Source organism: Amblyomma americanum, chromosome 5 (assembly GCF_052857255.1).
Source record: "Amblyomma americanum isolate KBUSLIRL-KWMA chromosome 5, ASM5285725v1, whole genome shotgun sequence".
Lineage (NCBI taxonomy): Eukaryota > Metazoa > Arthropoda > Arachnida > Ixodida > Ixodidae > Amblyomma > Amblyomma americanum.
Genome location: NC_135501.1, coordinates 159,083,859 through 159,107,809, shown reverse-complemented (window position 1 = coordinate 159,107,809; position 23,951 = coordinate 159,083,859). Strand labels below are relative to the sequence as shown.

The window sequence follows — 23,951 nt, the reverse complement described above, 5'->3', positions numbered from 1 at the left end:
TTTATGAAGCGCTGCCCAGCGCACATCCGCTAACTTTTAACTCTCTCGTGAGATTCCAACAATAAGCTCCTCCGAAAGTGGCATAAAAAACCGCTACTCTTCGAAAAAAATACATGGACGACCGGTACACTTTTTCTGACACTGCATTAATTCTAGCACAAGCTATGTTCACAGTAGGCGCTCCAAAAACCACTTGAATCTCTTCGAAAAAAACGTAATTTCAGTTTGCGTTCGAAAGTTGGAAAAGCAAATCGGTACTTTATAATAGACCAATTTGTTTGAATAATCTATTCATATTTACGCATATAAATTTACTCTGTATTGCGATCCTATTTAGAGAAAATATAAGTGTTACAACCGCCGGCAAGTACCAAATTCGAGTAGATGCCGTATTGACGTGACTGGCTCTAAAATCGCATGGAGCTGTTTAACAGACAGAATTATTATTGTGTCCCATACGCATATTGCAATTCTGATATTGCCAAGAATTTACTGACATCAATATGGTCCTTGCAGATTCCTCTTGATAACATAGTTGACAAGCATCATTGTTCGAAAAACGATTGCGATCTTTTTACGTATTCTTACATTGTTACATGAAATATTGTTGCGATATATTTATATAAGTACAGAACATTCCATGAAATCTGGATTAAAACTTAAAAGGGCGGATACCTTGAACAATCTGGTAGAAGTAATTCCAATGCGTTTCTGTGTCTCTTTTTATTCAGAAATTCAACATAATTTCAGAGTTCCAATTACGAATATAACTTGATACGAAAAAATTTATGGGTAATAGCATGTCATGGAAAAAAATTAACGGACTGCATGCAACAATGTCATTGCCAAAATTGTTTTCGTTCAGACATCTTCTCCACGCTTCAGCAATGCTATGTAAGCCATGTAATGCCTTCACTGACCGCGAACGCACAGGACTTTCTCAGAGAATCTCCGCATCCGTCAGCCGTTGTGGACCGAAACGATTTAGAGCAGACAACTCAGATTACCTTCAGGCATTGTACGCTAGGTATGCACAGCAAACGCGTTCTTTAGTCCTTGCCTATCTCAATCAGGTGCATATGCATTTATCAGCCATATCGAAAATAAAGGAATAACTTGCTTGAAAGCGAGTCCAAGAGGCAAAATGAATGCTATAGTCTGTGCCAAGCTGAATCAAGTGCATCCGGTTATCTCAGCCATATCGAGAGTAAATGAATAAAGCTCCTGAATACGCTTCCATGCAGCAAACACGTCCTCTGGTGAGGCCCCAGCTGAATCAGGCGCATGGGGTTTTATCAGAGATGTCGACAACAAAAGAGTGACGTTCGTCAAAGCGACTCTAAGCGGCAAACGAGTACTATGGTCTGGGCCCTGTTGAATCAGGTTATTTTTTTTACTCCGCCATATCGAAAACGAAGCAGTAAAGTTCGTGAAAGCGATCCAAGCAACAAAAGTTTGCTATCATCTGAGCCCAGCTGAATTTGCTTTATGCTGTTTTATCACCGATATCGACAACAAACCAGCGACGCTCGTAAAAACGACTCCAAGCACCAGATTTGTTCTATCGTCTTGGCCCAGCTGATTCAGGTTCATGTTGTTTTATGTCCCATATACTCTATATATGGCCTATACATATATGACCCATACATATACGCCCCATATCTTACCCATATATGACCCATACTCTAAGCAGAAAACGTATGCTATGGTCTGGGCCCAACTGCATGAGTCACATGCGGTTTAATGAGCCATATCGGAAACAAAAAAACTAACGGTCGTGTAAGCAACTCCAAGCAGCAAACGTTTGCTGCGGTCGGGGCGCAGATGAATGAGATGCATACGGTCTTAGCAGCCATATAGACTACGAAACAGTAAGGTTCGTTAAGGCGCCAAGCAACAAACGTGCGCTGTGATCTGAGGCTAGCTGAATCTGGTGTATTTGTTTGATCAGCAATATCGATAACAAAGGATTCGCTCTCTTAAGGCAACTCCAAGCAGGAAACATGAGTTATGGTCTGGCTCCAGCTGAATTAACAGCATGTGGTTTTATCAGCTATATCGAAAACAAAAGAATAATGTTCGCAGACGCGACTCTAAACAAAAAACGTGTGCTATGGTCTCGGAACAGTGGAACGAAGTGCTTTTTTGTTTTGTCAGCCATATCCCCAACAAACGTGCTTGCTGTGCTTAAGAATTCTTATTTTGCAACTTGCACGTCAAACACGGGCAGTGCTTCCTAAGAGTTCCTGAGAAAAAAGGGCCAATAACACCGCGTAAAATTCATGACGGGTATAGGGACTACCTTAGAACTTTAACACGCGCCTGCAGAAAAGTTAACAAAATACGCATCAAATCTCAGGTGTTTCGTATTGTTAGGCACCTCTACGTACACATAGGGTTAATATGCTTAGATATAATACTAAGTATCGTCTCGTCTTCCTCTTCTTTGTTGCAAGCTAATGCAGAGCGCCAACAAAGTAAAAATAAAAATACGTATTCTCTGTACTCACCACTAACGTCATAGAACGAGGAGCAAAATACATGCACAGCTGTATGTGAATTTTTTTACAAACCTACTGCAAAAAATGGCTTTGCCTGATACATCATGCACGCTGTATTTTATCTTTCCTGCCAGATGTGAGCCTTACAAACGTGCTGAGAACTATAAAGATTATAAAAATAATCATATTCCTTGGTTTCTAACCCATACGTTATACTATAGGCATCACAATGCCTCCACAAAGAAAAAAAGAGTTCAGACATTATGCATTCAACGTCGTCTGACAACTACAGCGCATGCTTAAAGGCAGAAGGCCTGCCTCTTGAATTGAACAGGAACATATGAAGCAAAATTTCCTTTGGGGTTTATATAGGCTTTGAAAAACTGTTATTCAAACAACGGGCGCTAAAACTAGGCGTTGTATTGTGCCGCAGAAAAGCTAGCAGATATACGCTATTCTTAAATAACGTTAATCTGACGAGAATATGTTGACATTTATCATGCTATAATTCCCGTTCATGGCATCACAAAGGCTGCTTGCGCACGTTTTCACCGGCAACGTCACTCGAAATGTTGCTTTAGCTTGCGTATATAAACCCAACCGCGAAACCCTACAGTAGGACAAGTCTTTTCCCAGCTTTCTTAACGATGAAGAATCCAAGCTGCTTTCTGTACGCCCTGCTCTGTGTCACAGTAGTATTAGTGCAAGGTAAGCCTGTCCGACATTTTCTTTGCGATATATGCCTTTTTGCGCTGCGATTGACATTTGTAGAAGCTGGCTTCCTTTTAAGTAAATGAAGGAAACGTGCAAGACACTTATACGGGACTAATCACCGCAGTGCCTCTGTGGTTATGGCGCCCGGCTGCTGACCCGAAAGACAGGTTTTCGATTCCGGCCGCGGCGGTGGAATTTCGATGGAAGAGTTATTCTAGAGGGCCGTGTTCTGTGCGATTTCATTGCACGTTGAAGGACCCCCAGAGGTCGAAATTTCCGGAGCCCTTCACTACGGCAATGATGATAGTCCTGGTCGCTTTGGGACGTTACGCCTCCATAAGCCAAACCCAAACCGTATTAGAAGCAGGATATTTGAGTACGAAACGGTCTTCAACCGAAATCAAGAAAAGAACACGCCCAATTTTGTAGATTGTCGGGTCGGAAAAGTTTGGAAAGGAACCACGCAGATATGAGAGACACCTTAGTGGAGGACACCAAATTATTTTACACCAGCTAGAGTCCTTTAACATGCTCTGACATCGCGCTTCAATAGAGCGTATTTGCATTCGCCTCCTACTAAATACGGCCACCTCGACCAGGATCGACCTTGATACCTTAGGATCATCAGTCTAACATGAAAGTCACTGAGTCACCACAGCTTGTACGCATTCAAAGCACGAACAGGCCTATATGGGAGTACACAGGAAATAAGCCTCCCTCTTGCGCCCACCCTTTTAAAGGCAAGGTATCTGCCCCATATCCCGGAGTAGATTTCAGTCGCAAAATGTACGGAATGCTTGCTTTTGGCAGCGGAGGCATATTTTCACTGTAGAGCAAACTAACTGAATGCAGTCAGCAATGGAAAAAATTATTTAAAACGCCGCTCCGGATCTCTTGAGCTTAGCAAACACATTAGCCGAAAACTTTGTTAAAATTTTCGAAAATTATTAGAAATTCGCATGTTTTCAAGACGGAATGTTTCCTTTCGTTGCCAGCAGTAAGCATTCCTCATGCCTAACGACTGAAATCTACCCCGTGACTTGGGAGCATACCTTGCCTCCCAAAGGCAGTGCGCTAGAGGACAGCTTACCCCACTTTATACTCTTATATAGTACAATTCTTATTTAGAGTGTAGAACCGAATCGGAGTTCCACCACTTACGTGATTGTATCGTTTCACGTGGACACGTGACAACTGGCTCTCTGTCGTGAAACCAGAGCGGAAACAAGACAAAAAGCGCAATGGATTTCATTACACCAGGCGGGTAGAAGGGATGAGTGATTAGCACTGGATACGACAGGCCGTGGAAGGCATAACACCAGACCAGCTCAATATTAGCATAAGAGGCCATTGTGGTGATGAGAACACTTGGTCGTTTGCTGTGGTGGTGTTCATTATAATGCTGATGAAAGGCAGGCAGTGACTGCAGAACAGGATAACGAGAGCATAACAATTTGAGGAATAAGAATGAGTTGGAGCAAGTTTGGCAGGTACTCTTGAATCGTTATTGGTAGTTTACAATATACTAGACGAGAAAAATATATCGCAGCTGTATCATACCAGTACTCACCTATGGGGCAGAAACATGGGGGCTAACCAAAAGGGCTCAACTCTAATTTAGACCAAAACAGTGACCTATTGCAAAAGAAATGATAGGTGTAACATAATGAGAAAGGCAGAGAGCAGAGAGAGTCAGGGAACGAACCCGATCTATTGACATCCTTGTCGAAATCAGGAAGAGGAAATGGGTTTTGGAAAGGCATGTAGCACGAAGGCCAGCTCACCGATCGACCTTAAGGGCAACAGACTGGATGATACCAAGGGAAGGCAAGCATGTGCGCGGAGAATTAGAATTTTCCCGTAATAGGGAGGCCGCGCTCGGCAAGCCTTTATCCTGCTGTAGGCGCAGTCAGAATGCTGTTCATGGTAACAGCTCGCTAGCTTTGTCACCCGCCATAAACTTCTGGGATTGTGCGGGAGACGTCCAATACACAGGTGACGACCTCATAGCATCAATCCTTATTTCTCGACTGAAGCCAGGTTCTGGAAATCCAGCTTTTTGCAGAAATTTACCACCGGCCATGTTTAATAGGAATATGCAACATGTGGCCATGTGCCACTCGGCTGATGGCTCCGAAATAATGAACCTGAGTGAATCGCATACATGCGTACTGCGATAAAAAAGGGCCGACCATGCTCCGCCTCGCTTCAAAAGTGACGTCGTTATAAAAAAGTTAAACACTTTAGTAAATAGACGAACACCTAACCGACACTGGGATATAGTAAGTAGTCAAATGATGCTAGTAGGATGGCTCTATTCATTAGGAGGTAGGTATTATTAGTTCAACTACCTACTTCAAATTTCTGCGAGCAACGCTTCATGAATGACTCCATAAATGTTATTGTGTTACACGCTTAAAGTACAAAACTCAGAACTGCCGAGAAGATTAAAGTAGGCAATCTGCATTCAATATTGCCTGCAAGGAAGCATACAATTTGAAAAAAGTTCGAAGACAAACGGGGTTTTCTTCTGCGCCATGCTTCATGGCTGGTTATGCACAATACGCGTTCGAATGGGTTTTAAGGAGAGCAGAACTGTAATCGCCACCACTTCGAAATCTCGGGCTTCTACGCATCCTGTAAGAGCCACGGTACACCGCTCAGATGAACTCTCCTTGTGCTCCTGGCTTTCTTAAAAGCCGATGAAATGTTCACTATTCAGGGAATTTTACTTGAGGTATTTCGTCTCTGTTTGCATTCGCCAGATATAAATAGCAACAATATAAATCATCTCAAATAAGTTTTCAAAAGCTTCTGAGAGTGAAAAAAATATAACTACAAGCATAGAATTGTTACGTTCACATCGGTTCAAGATGTTTCTAAAATAATGTGTTGAATTTTACCGCAGGGTACACACCCCCAAAATATTGCAAGACAGCACCAAAGGTTGGACAATGTGGACACGAGCGGCCTACACATGAAAGATGGTACTTTGATGACCGATACGGGTACTGCGGTCCCTTCTTGTGGGGCGGATGCGGCGGAAATAGGAATATCTTTCTCAACTGTACATCCTGCATGAAAACTTGTTCGAGTGAGTGAACTTCCGTCTTGTTACGCGTGGCGCACTGTTAATAAGAAACGCGATACTTGTAACCGAGCATCAAGAAAACGGATAATCTTCCATAACGACGATGTTTATGAGCTGAGTAATGACCTCACGCCCAACTGATGTCCCCATGAACCTCGCCACATATCAATCTTTGTTCCTTAGTACTCTATTCGACTATTGCAACCCAGCAGGGAGAGTTCATGTCCAACATTTTCACACAAACATTTTGCGTACTCAACATTTTTTCGTACTGAGATACTGTTACGGTTATATTGAAGATGATGGTCCGCTCTTCTGATGTTTCAAATAGTCTGTCTTTTAGCCTGTTTCCATCGATCACGTCGAGGAGTTAAGATTGCCACAGAAAACCTAAGTGCAACGTTTTTGAGGATAGTCAAAAATTAATAGGATAAAAATGCATGTCTGCCGTCAAGTGGTCTGGGGATATATTTAGTTTTATTTTGCACTCTTACATTACATCATGTTTAGGCATGTTTAAGGTGTGAAAAGTTGCACAATACAAGCTATACCCGGAATAAATGAATGGGCAAATTTAACGCATTAAATAAAGGTGAGCTGTATTAACTATACACCTTCTCAAGTCACGGCTTCCATGAAACCCGGCTTTGCCGCTACTTATTAGAGGGAAATGGAAGAAACAAGCCATGTCATCTCATGATTTTAGAAAATTCTACGGCAACAGCTGGTCTATAGTATAAGAAAAAGTTGGTATGCTTTGTATTGATGGCCAGTATATGTGCACAGAGAAGTTGAATCCTACAAATAGAGTTTGTGTTAGGCTTTTAATGAATGACCGTAGAAGCATGAGGGCATGCACTGTCACTGCGTTTGCTCTATAGTCACGTTTTTTGACGTAATTCTCCGGTGTGCAGTGTAATTCTTAATTCCACATGTTTTCTTACAGCTCATGAAGATCCCGAAGGCGCTTGTCGCAATATTCTCAACTCCCCATGATCAAGCAAGAACACTTTAGCAAGAAAATTCCTGGTCATGCCCTTGACCATTGCGGCCCTGTGTGTTTTTGCCATATCAAGCCAAATAAATAGACAAAATGGAACTCTTTATTTTATGTCTGAACAAAATGAAATAGAATGATTACAACATTCTCACACAGTGCCAAAGCATAGCGTATCTATATATGCATAATTTAATTTCTCTGCTTAACATTCACACATCCCTGGAACTCTCCATAGCACTTTTGGCGAAGTGGTACACGGGTAAGCTGTGCGCCAGTGCCCTGAGATGGTAGGTGCTACCACCGGTGAAATTTGTGCGATCCAGGTTGCTGCTCACGAGCCACAACCTTCGAATGGAAGGTGCTGCCGCCGGCAGAATTTATGCGATCCAGGTTGCCCTCGGGCAGAAAAATGGAAGACGGTTTTGTTAGGCTGTGAACCTCCGGATTAGTGCTCTCGCTCTAATAAGTTTTAAGGGGGAGATTGCGAGACACGCAAAAAAACTCTTTTGTATGGCACTGATATCTTCGCACATTCAGAAGCACGTTGCCTTTACTTTCATCGCGTTTCTAGCACGTCATTTGGTCATTCGGCAATGTAGTAAGTGCGGTGATACCCACAGCCGCCTGGGGTTTATCGGGTTCTATTTACAAGACTACAATTAAATTACTGAGGCATTTCCATTCTCCTCAAAGAAACGCTTAACTTTCTTTCACATCCCCTATTCGCACGGCCCAATTACTATTGCTGATAGTCGAAGAACAGGTGGCGTATCGAACTAATGATAGACTTAATCTACTACAGGTTTTTTTTCTTGCTACATACACTTTGAGTTCGGTACCGTACTCTGAAGTTAATTCGTTTCATGCTTATTGTGATCTCCATAAAAGGGGTTATTCCAAATTCTTAGCGCTTGCCAGCGTTATGTAATTATTGGAGCGGTACCACAGTACTCTATGTTATGCTTTGCACACAGCGCCGCCGAAACTGGTTGCGTCTTCACTGTAGTGCACCGTAGGAGATAAATATTTGGTTCACCTTCTCGATCATTGAGTTTAACATCTCCGTGCGTGCCGGCATGGGGGACAACATAGGTTGGGTTGTATGCACTCTTGAAAAGACTGAAGATTCCCACGCGAATTCCACCCGTACATGTAACGCCTTGAGGCGCAGCACCACACTTGACCCGACCTGAAATGTTTGAAATCCTCTTGTACAAGGCGGATTCTAAACAAATATGGATGCATTTAAATGTTCTTAAATATCAAGAATCTTGTGCGAGGTAATATCAAGACATGCTTGCAAAATTAACGCCAACTGATTTTAAAACGGACGGCTTAGTGTCTTACGCTAGCGCAGGAATTGTATCGATTACTCTGCTCCCGTTTCTTGTTTCCGTAAGGAGGATCGCTTGAAATCTGCCCATATATACGGATTTGCTTGCATAACGACAATAACAGGTTGAAGCTACACACAAGAAGTTTAACTGGCTAAATTGAAGGTATGATGAGTCACCAAGTAAGCCTTATGACGGCTTATGAGGGCCTGGTGAAAGAGGCTTATTGCAAATAAAGAAAAGAGGGCGTTTTTCCTCGGCAATCACGGCACACTATTAACAAAAACCTTCGTGCTGAAATATCTGCCTCCAATGGGCCATAACTTGCACCTAGGGGGAATAACCAGCACATCTAATTTCGACTCCCGCAAGAGGAAAGCTATATCACACGGTGCTTTCGGGGCACACTCCTAACGAAAGTACTACAATACAAATGTATAATTACCAAGGCGTTGTTCATTTTCCTTCTGAAACAATTTTATTACTAGAAGCTCATGCAATGCTTGATTATGTGGTATCAGTTTCTCTTACTAAATACCATCGTTCGAGGGTTCGTCCTACTGTTACAGGCTGCGTTCACCTCTGTTTAATCCAACTTCTCGTTAATCGAGCTATTCCTAAACATTTAGCATCACGTCAAGTTGAATGGACTTACATGTCTCAGTACTTCAATGGCAGTAAATAATCCGGCGTAAGGCGCTCCCGTAGGCCACGTCCCGCGTGGACACGTTAAATCCAACAGGCGGAAAACCACTTAAGTTTCCCGCACGGAACGCTGCAGTGGGTGTGCTGTTGCTGCGTTTGACTGCACTACACCATGATCCGGAATCGAATCCTGACCGCGGCGATCGGGGTCCGATGGAGACGAAATGAAAAAGATGCCCATGAGCTGTGCGCTGTCTGCTCATACTTTGGTCATGCTGATGCATTCAGGTGTCCTATATTTTCTTTTATGAGAAATGAATGCAGCTGTAGCACGTTTACAAATCCCAGGTGGTTGAAATTGTTCCTCAGCCCTCCCCTACGGTACTTCTTTCTGTTTAGAATCTTCCAGTCACTTCATCACCCTCCACAAACGGTACAATTAAGGTACAAGAAGTGAGACAGCTACTGCACCTTCTTTTCCCTCCTAATCAAACTTAAGCCCCACTGTTTAGACCGCACCATCCATGCCTGGCTTTCCCTCATATTTCGGTAATTCCTATCAAATTGTGAGTTAAATTAGTTCTAAGAGACGAGACACATAACTGACTGGAGCCCTATCGGAACGAGGGAAGTGACAATGCGTAATGGTGATAACAACATCGGAGATTTTCAGCTCCAATTTGCTCCTTAACATGGATGCGAGCGCTGAGCCCTGCGACAAGTTGCTGACCTGTAGTGGGCTCAGAGGCTCGCAAGCGCCAAGTCGATGCCGGCCATCTGCCGTTTCTTTATTAACGCATATATCTACCATTTCGTGGCAGCCACTGATTCATGGTCATAAAATATTCCACAGGACGGTCACGCTAAGTATGCTCCGACTGACAACGGCAGTTGTGCCCTGATATAAAGCTTAGATAGATGCTGTTGTAAGCAACGCTTCTGATGTGTTTGATGTGTTTTTGGAAGGGGGTTTGCGAGAAATGATTCGGGTGGTCGTGTGGTGTATCACCTCTAGTAAAACAGCGTTTACGCATTTATTTATGCTACGATGATGAACCCACAAAACAGTCGTGGTATTGGCCGGTTGAGAAGCTAGAGCCGCGGCAAGCAGTGCCGAAGGCAGTAAGAAAAAACGTCGTGGGCCAAGTTCACTAGATTCAGTTACGCCACAGTCCCCACTGTTGTCATGTTTTCGCAGTTAAAACTCGTGCGGTGACTAACACTAGCCACCTACAAATCTCTCTTTGCGTGCCAAGTCGCCTTGACGCTTAGTTAAAAGTGTGTACTATACTTTACTTCCCCACTGCTAGTTTCTATGCCTCAGCAGGGCTCTAAACTGCACCACCTTCGGTATTAATATGAAAAAAAAACCGTGTTTACACCTCAAAAGTCCTACATTCAAAAAGTATAGGCAAGGTTCCCGGAATCTTCCTGTATACTTGTATCATGCGTACTTTAATGTGCTGGTACTTAAACAGACCCCGAAATGATTTTGATGGGCATTTTCTAGTGAAACAGATCTGTACAGTTGGTGTTTGTGGGTATTCGAGTCAAATTTGAAAGCTCTGCGGGGACGCTGTAATATCAGAATAATTTTTAAAAATCGCTGCTCGCCGTAGCTCGCAACCGATTATGAAGACAGACATCATTGAGCGTACCCTACACCAATGACGTCAGTGGAGAGAAGCGCCAGCCTAAAACCTCGCCCCGTCTGCCCACTGACGTCATGGGGTTAGGGGACGCGCGGTGAGGTGAGTCGTCCTAATCGGCAGCGAGCTACTGCAAGCAGCGATTTTTAAACTTATATCTAAAGTTGATGGTCCACGCAGAGCTTTCAAATTTGACTAAAATACCCACAAAGGCCACTTTAATAGATCTATTGCACTGGAATATTCCCATAAAAATCATTGCGGGACGGCGTATAAAATTTTTAATTTGGTCGTTGTAAGTACAAAAAAAAATTCTATAAACTGCAATAATTATTGCAAGCTCCGGCTTTTAGGCGATCCTTAAACAGGAAACAGCTGTTTTTTAGTCTTCAATATTACTTTCTTGTTCAGTATATCCTTCATACTCGCGGTTCCTGTTTAGATTGCCAGACTTTTATGAAAAAAAAAATGCAACACGCCGTATGAAGTTTCGACATGCGCAGAGCAGCATGTTGTTATGTCTAGCATGTTTCCATGTGAGTACAAATATTTTTATTGTTAAATTTAGCACAAAGATCTTCAATTGTAGGACAGAGACCGGGCTAACAAACTCCAATTTCAGGTGTTTTCTGCAAAGTGCCTCTAAAGTGGTTTCTTTTTCAGCTAAAACAAAATCCGCAAGGTATTAGATATTTTCTCTAGACTGCGCTCCTGAGCCTCAGTGTAGGAATCTGAACCACTCGCCGACGAAACGAATTTTATAATTAAAGTCCCAGTAGATAAACTGGCCGCATGCCATAGTGTTGATACCCAAATAACCATTGACTTGGCTCCAGTACTTTGCTTTCTTCGAGTCATGATGCTACAGCAGAGCACGACTCAGCCGTCACTGTTTAATGGCGCATCATGTAGTAATCTGTACTGAAAAGGGCAGCTGCTATGTTTCAATGTCACCATTATCGACATCAAATAGTCCTCTCGCACCTCTTAACTATAACTGCTAGAGATAGACGGTTTATACTTGTCGCTTTATGTAAAAACGTTCCTTCACTAAGGGCGCGTTACATAAAGCTTATGTCGTGACATGAGAGCGCATAATCGTGGTCATGTGTTTTTTTTATTCATTTAGGATTTCCTCGAAGTACAAGAAAGGCACCACGCTATCGCTACTCAGAAAAAAACTACTCATATTGGTATTCTTCAGTATTATACCCCGAAAATTCTTGCACAACCGCTCACGTTAAAAAAGTGTGGTTATTTATATCCGTTCTTTTCGAAATCAGGCGCTTTAAACATAATATCGGACGCAAAGACTATGGCCAATCTGGGTTGCAGTAGCACAAGGAGCCCATCGAGTCTCTCCGGCTCACATCCAGCTAATGGCGCCACTTCCAGTCGTCACTTTGTGTTCGGTGGTGTCATATGGTATATGAGGTCATATGGCATAACATACCCGTCGCGACCACGCAGGACACGTTGTACACGTCCACTGTGTTTAAAGTCAGGCGAAATTGAAATGGTATCGCAGTGATTCGAGCGCAGTTGGTGAGGGAAATAAAGAGGGAAAGATTGAACGCGCCTGGTGGCCTGTTTTACACATCGTTTTATACAAAGGTGAGAAATCAGTTTTCAAGCAGTTGTGTGCTCAATTTTTGACAAACCACAAAACAAACGCTCCCCAGGCTCTCCAGTGTGATCGATGTGTTTGCGTAGCTGTGGAGCTTAGTTGCTAGCTCTGGACCAATTCGTGGCGTGAGGGCAGTGGTATCCCTTTTTCTTCAGCCTTTGTGTAGTCCTGCCACCTTATTATCTTTCGTGAAAGAGACTCTGAGCAGACAACTTTTGCTATGGTCTGTGCACAACTGAACCATATGCAAAACAAAAAAAACATGATCGTGAAAGCGACTCTAAGCACAAAAAGTATGCTATGATCTGGGCACAGCTGAATCAGTTGCATGAGGTTTTATCAGCTATATTGAAAACAAAAGAATCATGTTCAAAAAAGCGACTATAACGAGGAAACGTGTGCAATGGTCTAAGAGCAGCTAAATCAGGTGCTTGGGTTTTTATCAGCTTTATCGACAACAAACACACTTGCTGTGCTTAAGAAAGCCTACTTTTGCAACTTCCGTGTAAAAAAGGGCATTACTTCCATCACTTTGACAAAAGGACTTAAATTGCAGTCTTCCTATAATTAATACCTCCTCCTTGATCACAGTTAAAAACAGGAAGCCTCTCAAACTTTGCGCATGTAAGCATAATTGTTTTATGAAGAAATATGGCGCTTGTTTCAAAAGTTTGTCTTCATTCGGTTTTACGAAGAGTCGTATTGCGCTTTCTTGCAGAATTATTCAACACAGCGTCTTCCGCGCGCCTTTGTTTGCTTTGTATTGCAATGACAACATCATTTTTGCGTTGATATGGAACAAATTTTAACTATATCATAGATCAGATTAACAAAAAACAATAAACGTGGGCATCGTACAAATTGCGAAGAGCATACAGCCCACTGCATGCTTGGAAAATTTGGGTGCTGTGATGTACGCCATAAAAACGTGGCACTTTGCTAGAAAATCGCCAATAGAGACTAGTTAAAACCAGGCACACTCAGAGGACTACACGCTATCAACTTTGAGCATTGTGCGTTTAGCCCAACTCCACGCACTTGCTTTACTGCTCGTTGTAGAATACCGGCCTTCCATTGTTCTGTGTATGAAAGGTTCTAGGAGAAAATTTCTTGTTACTGGTTTCGTATTCTGTTGACACCATGTAGCGTTTGACTCATCTGCATATTGTTTGTGAAGCGCTACAAACCGCACTTCTGTTAACGTTTTACTCACGAATATGACTCCAGCAATACGCTCCTCTTGCTGCAGCATAAAAAACCACTACTCTTCGAAAAGAATACATGGACGTCATGTTCACTTTTTCTAACATTGCATTCATTCTAGCAAAACCTATGTTCACAGCGGGTGCTGCAAAAACCACTTGAATCTCTCCCAAAAAAATTTTCAGTTTCCTTTCCGAAAGCTGCATGAGCCATTCAGCGCTTTACATTTTAAACTACATTTTACGAACATTCCGTTAATATTTACGCATATAAGTTGACAACTGCTTAGCGATCGTATTTAGAAAAAATATGTGTTACAACAGCCGCCAAGGACCATATTCGAGTAAATAGAGTATTGACGTCACTGACGCTAAAATCCCTGAGAGCTGTATAGCACGTATAATTATCATCGTGTCCCATAGGCATACTGCAATTCAGATATCTTCAAGAATTTGCTCACATCAATATGGTCCTTGCAAATTCCGGTCGATAACATAGGTAACACGCATCGTTGTCGAAAAATTATTGCGATGTTTGTATGCATTGTTGCATTGTTACAAGAAATATTGTTGCGATATATTTATATACGAGCAGAGAATTCTCTGAAATTGGTCTAAAACTTAAAAGGGCGGATTCCTGGACCTATCTGGCAGATGTATTTCGAATATATTTCTCTGTGCCTTTTCTTTCAGAAATTCAATATATTTGTCAATACCTGTGGTATTTCCGTTCCTTCGTTTTTAGAAGTGCTGTCGTTTTATCTGGCTTCTACTTTTGTTGACTGGAATGGGCATTTGTTTATTCAAAAGACAGGTGTTTGTATCGGATCCAAAGTAGCGCCCGTCCTTAGTGATGTCTTCCTGTCTCGAGTTGACTCTTATATTGAAAACAATCAGAGTGGCCTTGCAAAAAGATTTTCAGGTATGTCGATGATTATTTGGTGTTTGTTGACCGACATGAATTTACAAGGAGGGCGGTGGACATTATTAAGATTTTTAAAGAATATGGGCGTGGATTACAGTTCACCTTTGAAACTCCTACAAACGATTGCCTACAGTTCCTTGACACAAAACTTCATTTCGTGCAGGATCATGTGTGCTGGAGGTATTCTCCGAGGTCTGATAAACCACTCTTAAATTATCAATCAAATCACTCAAAAATTGTGAAGTGCGGCATTGCTGTCTCCTGCCTAGGATCGTCTTTGCTCAAGTCGTGCCCTCACGAAATGAAGGAAAGTTTCTGCGAGCAAGTGAACAGACTAAGATTGGCTGGATTTCCAGAGAACGTGCTGTTTCTAGCTTCTAGCAAGGTGCTGAAAAAAGTAAAAGAGTTCAATAGGTCACTTTTGAAGGGTTCTGAGGAGAAAAAGAAAAATATTGCAGTCATACCTTATGTTCATCGGTTTTCTCATCAACTAAAAAACGTGGGTAACAGATTTGGTGTTAATGTTCTCTTCTCTGCCCCTCAGAAAGTTAGTAGTGTTTGTGCTAAGGTTGCTGCGCGCTCTAGCAGCGGTTCATGTGATAACCGAAAGCGGTGCTGCACTGTGAATCACAAGAACCGCTATGTCAGATGTTCAAAAGGAGTGGTGTATCACATTCCCTTTTCTTGTGGCCGGACCTATATAGGTCAAACGGGCCGCTGCCTTAATGTGCGCTTGCAAGAGCATTTTTTGACATTGAATAAGTCGCCTTCATCTAATCTCGCTAAGCACTGTTCAAAATGCAGCGGCTGCAAGCCTTTGCTTGATCAAACTAAAATCTTGTTCCGACATCCTAATAAGCTAACCACAGAGATTTCAGAGGCCTATCACATCCGTAAGAATCAGCACACGTGTGTTGCCGGCCCTATAGTGGTTTTGCATGAAAGAGAGTTTTGTTATCTTGACGCACCTGTATGAGCACTTTTCCTGTCACGCCTGCGCGATGGCTTTTGTTTTGTTTGTGATTGCTCTTCCTTTTGTGTGTTTCTCGAATAAACGCGCAGTTGCGAGTAAGCGCTTGTGTTGTTTGGTCTCCCTTGTCTGTTGTCCTAAGTGCGCTTTATATAATTTTTGAAAATTCAATATATATTTAGATTGCCAATTACGATTAGAACATGAGACGAAAAATAAAGTTCAATAGCAATAGCATGCCATGGAAAAAATAAAAAAGCTGCATGCACACTTTTTATTGCCATATTTGTTTTCATTCAGACATCTTCACCATACTTCAGCAATGCTGTATAAGTCATGTAAGGCCTTCACAGGCGATCAACGCCCAGGACACTCTAAGACAATCTCCACATCCGTACGCTGCCGTCAACCGAAACGATTTAGAGCAGAGAACTCAGATTCACTACCTGTCGCTGTACGCTCGGTATGCAGAGCAAACGGGTGCAATGATCTGGGCCCAGCGGAATCAGGTGCATGTGGTTTTATCAGCCATATCGAAAGCAAAGGAGTAACTTTCATGAATGCGACTCCAGGAGGTAGAATGAGTGCTATGCTCTGGGCCCAGCTGAATCAACTGCATACGGATTTATCAGCAATATCTACAATAATGAAATAACGCTTATGAACGCGATCCCATGCAGCAAGCGAGTGTTATGGTTTGGGCCCAGATGAATCAGGTGCATGCGGTTCTATCAGCCATATCAACAATAATGAAATAACGCTTGTGAAAGCGATTCCATGTAGCAGTTGTGTGCTATGTTGCGGGCAGAGCTGAATCCGGTGCCAGCGGTTTTATCAGCCATAACAAAAACAAAAGAGCAAAATTCGTAAAAGCGACTTCAAGGAGCAAATGTGTGCTATCGTCTGTCCCCATCTGAATCAGGTGAATTTTTTTTAATCAGTCATATCTACTACGAAGGAATCACGTTCGTGAAAGGGACTCCAAGCAGCAAACGTGTGCTATGGTCTGGTCCCAGCTGAATTAAGTGTATGTGGTTTTATCAGCCATGTCAACAACTAAGAAATCATTCTCGCGAAAACGACTTCAAGAAGCAAACGTGTGCTATGGTCCGGCGCCCAGCTTAATTATGTGCATGACGTTTTAATCAGTCACAACGACAACGAGGCAGTAACGTCTGTGAAACTCCTAGAACCAAACGCGTGCTGTGAGCTCAGCCCAGCTGAATCGCGTGCATACGGTTTTATCAGCGGTATCAACAATAGAGAAGTAACGTTCGTAAAAGGGTCTTTAATCATCAAACGTGCGCTATGTTCTGAGCCCAGCTTTATTAGGTTCACGATGTTACATCAGCCATTTAAACAACGAAGCAGTAACGTTCGTGAAAGCAATTCCTAAAAGCTAACGTTTGCAACGATCTGCGCCCAGCTTAATTTCGTGCATGCTGTTTTAACAGTCATATCGACAACGAAGCAGTAACGTTCGTAAAAGTGGCGTCAAGCAGCAAACGTGTGCTGTGATCTGAGCCCATATGAATTAATTGCATGCAGCTTTATCAGCCATTTAAAAAACCAAGCAGTAGCGATCGCGAAAGAGACACCAAGCACCTATCGTGTGCTACAATTTGAGTCCAGCGTAATTATGTGAACGCAGTCTTATCACCCATATCGACAACGAAGCAGTAACGTTCGTGAAAGCGACTTTAAGCAGCAAACGTGTGCTGTGATCTGAGCCCAGCTTAAATAATTGCATGCAATTTTATCAGCCATTTAAACAACCAATCCGTAACGTTCGTCACAGGGACTCCAAGCAGCTAACCTGTGCTACGATCTGAGCCCGGCTTAATTAGTTGCATAATGTTCTATCAACCATATCGAAAACGAAGCAGTAACGCTCTTTAAAGCGACTTCAGGCAGCAAACGTGTGCTATGATCAGAGCCCAGCTGAATCATATGCATGTGGTTTTATGAGCCATACCGACCACAAAGGAGTAACTCTTTTGAAAGCCACTCCAAGCAGCAAACGTGTGCTATGATCTGAGCCCAGTTGAATCATATGCATTCAATTTTATCAGCCATACCGACAACAAAGGAGTAACGCTCGTGACAGCGACTCCATGCAGCAAACGTGTGCGATGGTCTGAGCCCAGCTTTGTTGATTGCATGCTGTTTTATCAATTTTATCGAAGACAAAGAAGTAACGCTCGTGAAAGCGAGTGTAAGGAGTAGCGCTGTGGGTGTTCGCGCAGTGGTTGTTTGCTGACGTGTCCTTGCTGGTTGCTGCTGTCCTCTGCTTCTCCTGGTGGTTCCAGCTTGTTCATCACTAGTGAGCCCGTACTACGTTGGGGTGTTTTGGCCAAGGCTTAGATTAAGACGCAGTTCATGTGAACCTGAGGGTGCATTTTGCGGAGAGATGTCGTTAACCTCCCCAGGTGGAGGGTTGGCAGCTTGGTTTGCCAGCTTGCCAGCCCGAAGCCTGCCGCTTGAGTTCTTCCAAAAAAATGGCAATGATGCAATTCCTGTGGATCTCGTCCCAATCGGTGAGGGGCAGTCAAATTAAAAGCCCCCAAACTAATTCAACAGGAGCCAAGATCACTGACCACTATTAGCATATCTCTGAAGTGCGTCCATTTGGGCGTAGATGATTGTGTGCCAGTCCTCAGACATGGCTTGTGTTGCAGACTTGCTTCAGTGCAAAATTTTAAGCTCACTGCCGGTTAAAGCATTCATTTCTGAACAGCTTCCATGTGTCAAGAGTATCGTACGTGGTGTCGATCCAGCATCGTCCCCGCAAGAAATTCTAGAAGAATTTCAGGATTCACGAGTTGGGGCCCTTTCATTCTACCGCTGTAGTAGACAGGTAAATGGCTCGCGGGTTGCTTCTGAGTCTGTAATAACTTTTGCTGGCTCTTCCTGCCCTGCTGAATTAAAAATTTGGCCGATTGTATACCGTCTCGAAACTCTGGAACACCACTCTCTTCAATGCACCAACTGCTGGCGGTTCGGGCACAGCGGCAAAGCATGCAATTCGGAGGCCCGCTGCCGTTTATGTGAAAAAGGTCATTCTGCTTATAACTGCACCTCAGAGCAGCCTCACTGTTGCCTCTGCGGCAACATCCACTCAGCTGATGATGCCGACTGAGCAAAAAGTAGTGAAGAGCGTAACTTGTTGGAAATTATCAGAGAGAATCGGTGCTCAAGAGCAGATGCTTACGCTGATCTTAACAGGAAAAAAAGACTCATATGGTAGTCGTTTGCGCGCTTCTTTTGGGGACACTGACTCCAACTTGACTGCCTCAATTATGGCCACAGTATAAAAAGCCCTTAATAATGTGGTTGAGCGAATGCTAAACACTTCTTCTGAGGCGTTGCCTCATTTTGTTGCAGTTCAATTTGGGTCACCATCAAACTCGTCCTGGCAGCAATGGCTCCATCTGTTTCAACTTGTGCAGCTAGTGCTAGCCGCTCTACATCACCTCCTGATGCTCACCAGGTCCCACCTAACATCTCTGTTCCTAGCAGTGCATGTCGCACTGATATCTGCACAACAGATGTCGAAATGTCGTGTGGGTGGGCGGGCGGGTGGGTGGGTGGGTGGGTGGGTGGGTGGGTGGGTGGGTGGGTGGGTGGGTGGGTGGGTGGGTGGGTGGGTGTGTGGGTGGAGTATGGGTGTGTGGGTGGAGTACTTTTCTTCGTTAGATCTGCAGTCTGGATACTGGCAGGTGCCGATGGCCGAAGCTGATCGCCCGAAAACAGCTTTCATCACATCTGATGGGCTGTATGAATTTATTGTGATGCCCTTCGGTCTCTGCAACGCGCCTGCAACTTTCGAGCGCATGATGGACAACATCCTATGTGGGCTGAAATGGCAAACATGCCTCTGCTACATGGACGATGTTGTCGCATTCTCCCCGGATTTTCCGTCTCATCTTCTTCGTCTTGAGAGTGTCCTTCAGTGTCTCAGTGACGCTGACCTACAGCTTAATTTGATGAGGTGTCATTTTGGCGCCCGACAGCTGACTATCTTAGGCCACGTCGTGTCCAAGGATGGTGTCCTTCCGGACCCTGCCAAGCTACGAGCAGTTGCTGATTTCCCGAAGCCCACCTCCCTGAAAGAACTTAGAAGCTGTATTGGACTTTGCTCGTACTTTCGTCGGTTCGTCAAGAATTTTGCTGCAATTATCGCCCCACTGATACAACTTCTCGCCGGCGGCCACGACTTGCCGGCCTGGTCCACTGCATGCGACGAAGCTTTTGCCATGCTGCGCCATCTTCTCACCTCCCCTTCGATCTTGCGGCATTTCGATCCTTCCGCCCCTACAGAACTCCACACGGACGCCAGCGGCATCGGTCTGGGTGCTGTTCTTGCTCAGCGGAAACCTGGCTTCAATGAGTACGTCGTTGCTTATGCAAGCCGTGCACTCAAAAAAGCGGAGACTAATTATTCCGTCACTGAAAAAGAATGTTTGGCAATTATTTGGACGATCACAAAATTTCGCCCTTACTTATATGGGCGCCCGTTCGCTGTCATCACAGATCACGATGCCCTTTGCTGGCTGTCGTCACTGAAGGATCCTTCCGGCCGCCTCGCTCGTTGGGCTCTCCGATTACAAGACTACGACATTCAGTTCATTTACCGCTCCGGACGCAAACACTCCGATGCTGACGCCCTCTCACGCTCCCTTGTGTCCTCTGAACTCGACCAACCCTCTATTTCTAGCCTCATGCCTTCTTTCAATACCATTGATATGGCTTCTGAGCAGCGCAAGGATCCTTGGATAGCTTCTATTCTCGATATCTTAGCCAAACGCTCTGCCAGCCCCCCTTCTAGAGCACTCCATCGTCAAGACCGTCGCGTTGTCGTGCGTGACAAGCTGCTGTACCGTCGCAACTACCTACCAGATGGTCGCAAATGGCTGCTCGTGATTCCCGGGCGGCTCCACTCCGCTATTTGTGCCAGTTATCATGACGACCCGCAATGCGCTCATGCCGGTCTGCTGAAAACTCTTACCCGCCTACGTCTTCGGTATTATTGGCGACGCATGTACCGTTCTGTCCGTCAGTACGTCCGCTCTTGCTTCGAATGTCAGCGGCGCAAGGATCCACCACAGCACTCACCGGCTCCTCTGCAACCTTTACCTTGTCCGGCCCGCCCTTTCGACCATGTTGGAATCGACCTTTATGGCCCTCTTCCTAGCACTTCTGCTGGGCACCGTTGGATCATTGTCGCCATAGATCATCTCACGCGATATGCAGAAGCTTCCCCGTTACCAGCTGCAACAGCCTCCGACGTCGCTGGTTTCATACTTCAAAACATCATTCTTCGCCACGGAGCGCCTCAGGAATTGCTCAGTGACCGAAGTCGCGTCTTCTTGTCCGGCGTCCTGGAGGCCCTTCTTCGGGAGTGTCACATCGTCCACCGAACAACTTCATCTTACCATCTCCAGACGAACGGCATGACCGAGCGCTTTAACCGGACCCTCGGCGACATGATGGCCAAGTACATTTCATCCGATCACTCCAACTGGGATCGCATTCTACCATTCGTTACCTATGCTTACAATTCTGCAATGCAAGCAACTACTGGTTTTTCCCCGTATTTTCTTCTCTACGGCCGGGAACCATCTTCAATTATGGACACCATACTCCCTTACCGCCCAGATTCCTCCGAATTTACAACCGTCTCTCAAGACGCTGCGCATGCCGAAGAATGCCGTCAACTAGCCCGTTCCTTTACTGCCCACGATCAGTACCGTCAGAAAAGTGCCCGCTCCACTTCTACCTGTCTGCCGCCGGCTTACCTTCCTGACTCCTTAGTTTGGATTTTGGTGCCTTCCTCCAGCCCGGGCGTTTCGACAAAACTGCTAAGCAAATACCACGACCCCTATCGCGTAGTTCAGCAGACATCTCCAGATAACTACTTCGTCGAGCCCCTCACGCCTTCGCCTCATCATCGACGCCGCGGCCGCGCAATCGTCCACTTCGACCGCCTGAAACCCTACTACGACCCCGCTGTCATCTCGTGCCCTTAGGCCACCAGGATGGCGCCTTTTCACTCCGGGCGTATTTTAAGACATACCATTGGGGTTTGCTGCTCCAGCGGCCAGTGCCGCCGAAGGAGAGAAAGTTGAAGAAGACGAAGCTTACGCAGTTCAGTTTGCGAAGAAGACGAAGCTTACGCTCTTGAACTCTTGGCTTGGAGCTACGCTGTGTCGACAGATTTTGCCCATCCACATTTCTTGTGCGTCTGATTTGCGTCTTTACAGTATGTATGTATGTATGTATGTATGTATGTATGTATGTATGTATGTATGTATGTATGTATGTATGTATGTATGTTTGTATGTATGTATGTATGTATGTATGTATGTATGTATGTATGTATGTATGTATGTATGTATGTATGTATGTATGTATGTATGTATGTATGTATGTATGTATGTATGTATGTATGTATGTATGGATGGATGGATGGATGGATGGATGGATGGATGGATGGATGGATGGATGGATGGATGGATGGATGGATGGATGGATGGATGGATGGATGGATGGATGGATGGATGGATGGATGGATGGATTTATGTATTTATGTATGTATGGATGGATGGATGGATGGATGGATGGATGGATGGATGGATGGATGGATGGATGGATGGATGGATGGATGGATGGATGGATGGATGGATGGATGGATGGATGGATGGATGGATGGATGGATGGATGGATGGATGGATGGATGGATGGATGGATGGATGGATGGATGGATGGATGGATGGATAAAGCTGATCCCTTTGAATCGGGCGGTGGTTCATGGCGCCACTTGATTCAAAGTGACACTTGTGAAAGCGACTCCAAGCGCCAAACGTGAGCAGAAAGTTGAGCCCAGGTGAATCAGGTGCATTTGTTTTGTCAGCCATATCGACAACAAAGTAGTAGCGTTCGTGAAAGCGACTCCAAGCAGCAAATGTGTGCTATGGTGTCGACGCCGTTGAATCAGCTTCATTTGTTTTATCAGCTATATCAACGACGAAGCAGTAACATTCGTGAAAGCGACTCCAAGCAACAAACGTGTGCTATGGTGTCGACCCCGTTGAATCAGCTTCATTTGTTTTATCAGCCATACCAACGACGAAGCAGTAACGTTCATGAAAGCGACTCCAAGCAGCAAATGTGTGTTATGGTGTCGACGCCGTTGAATCAGCTTCATTTGTTTTATCAGCCATATCAACGACGAAGCAGTAACGTTCGTGAAAGCGACTCCAAGCAACAAACGTGTGCTATGGTGTCGACACCGTTGAATCCGCTTCATTTGTTTTATCAGCCATATCAACGACGAAGCAGTAACGTTCGTGAAAGCGACTCCAAGCAGCAAATGTGTGCTGTGGTGTCGACCCCGTTGAATCAGCTTCATTTGTTTTATCAGCCATATCAACGACGAAGCAGTAACGTTCGTGAAAGCGACTCCAAGCAGCAAATGTATGCTATGGTGTCGACCCCGTTGAATCAGCTTCATTTGTTTTATCAGCCACATCAACGACGAAGCAGTAACGTTCGTGAAGCGACTCCAAGCAGCAAATGTGCGCTATCCTCTCAGCCGACCTGAATCAGGTGCATTATGTTTCATGACCCATATCGACAGCAAAGGAAGCACGTTCCTCAAACCGACTCAAAGCAGAAAACGTGTGCTATGGTCTGGGCACAGCTTAAGCCGTCGCATGCACTTTTATCCGTCAAATCGGAAATAAAGAACCAACGCTCCTGAAAGCGATTCCAAGCAGCAAACGGATGCTATGGTCTGGCCCCAGCTGAATTCAGTGTATGTGGTTTTATCAGTTATATCGAAAACAAAAGAATCATGTTCGTAAAGGGGACTCTAAGCAGAAAACGTGAGCTATGATCAAGGCACCGCTGACTCAGGCGCATGTTTTTTCATCAGCCATATCGAAAACAAACATCCTTGCTGTGCTTAAGAATACCTAATTTTGCAACTTGCATTTAAAAACAGGCATTACTTCCATCACTCCGACACAAGCTCTTAAATTGCAACGTCCTATTTATTCTCGTCATCCAATCCTCTTTGCTCGTATATAGAAACAGTCAGCCTCTCAAACTTTGCGCATGTAAGCAGAATTTTTTTATTTATCAATAAATATGGGTCTTGTTCTAAAATTTGGCTTGGTATGGATTTACGGATCATCGTATTGTGCTTTCTTGAAAAATTAGTTAAGACCGCGTCTTCCACTCGGCTTTGCTTGCTTGGTTTTGCAACGATAATATCATATTTGTGTTCATG

General features: G+C 44.3%; 1 protein-coding gene across 1 annotated transcript; it reads left to right on the top strand.

The window, feature by feature from the left end:
* The first annotated feature begins 2,912 nt into the window (after positions 1-2,912).
* On the top strand, positions 2,913-7,399 carry LOC144135197 (PI-stichotoxin-Hcr2n-like). Its single transcript, XM_077667937.1, has 3 exons — positions 2,913-3,209; positions 6,124-6,309; positions 7,253-7,399. Exons 1-3 carry the CDS (start codon positions 3,149-3,151, stop codon positions 7,300-7,302), a joined length of 297 nt encoding a protein of 98 aa, XP_077524063.1. The 5' UTR covers positions 2,913-3,148; the 3' UTR covers positions 7,303-7,399.
* Positions 7,400-23,951: the final 16,552 nt, after the last annotated feature.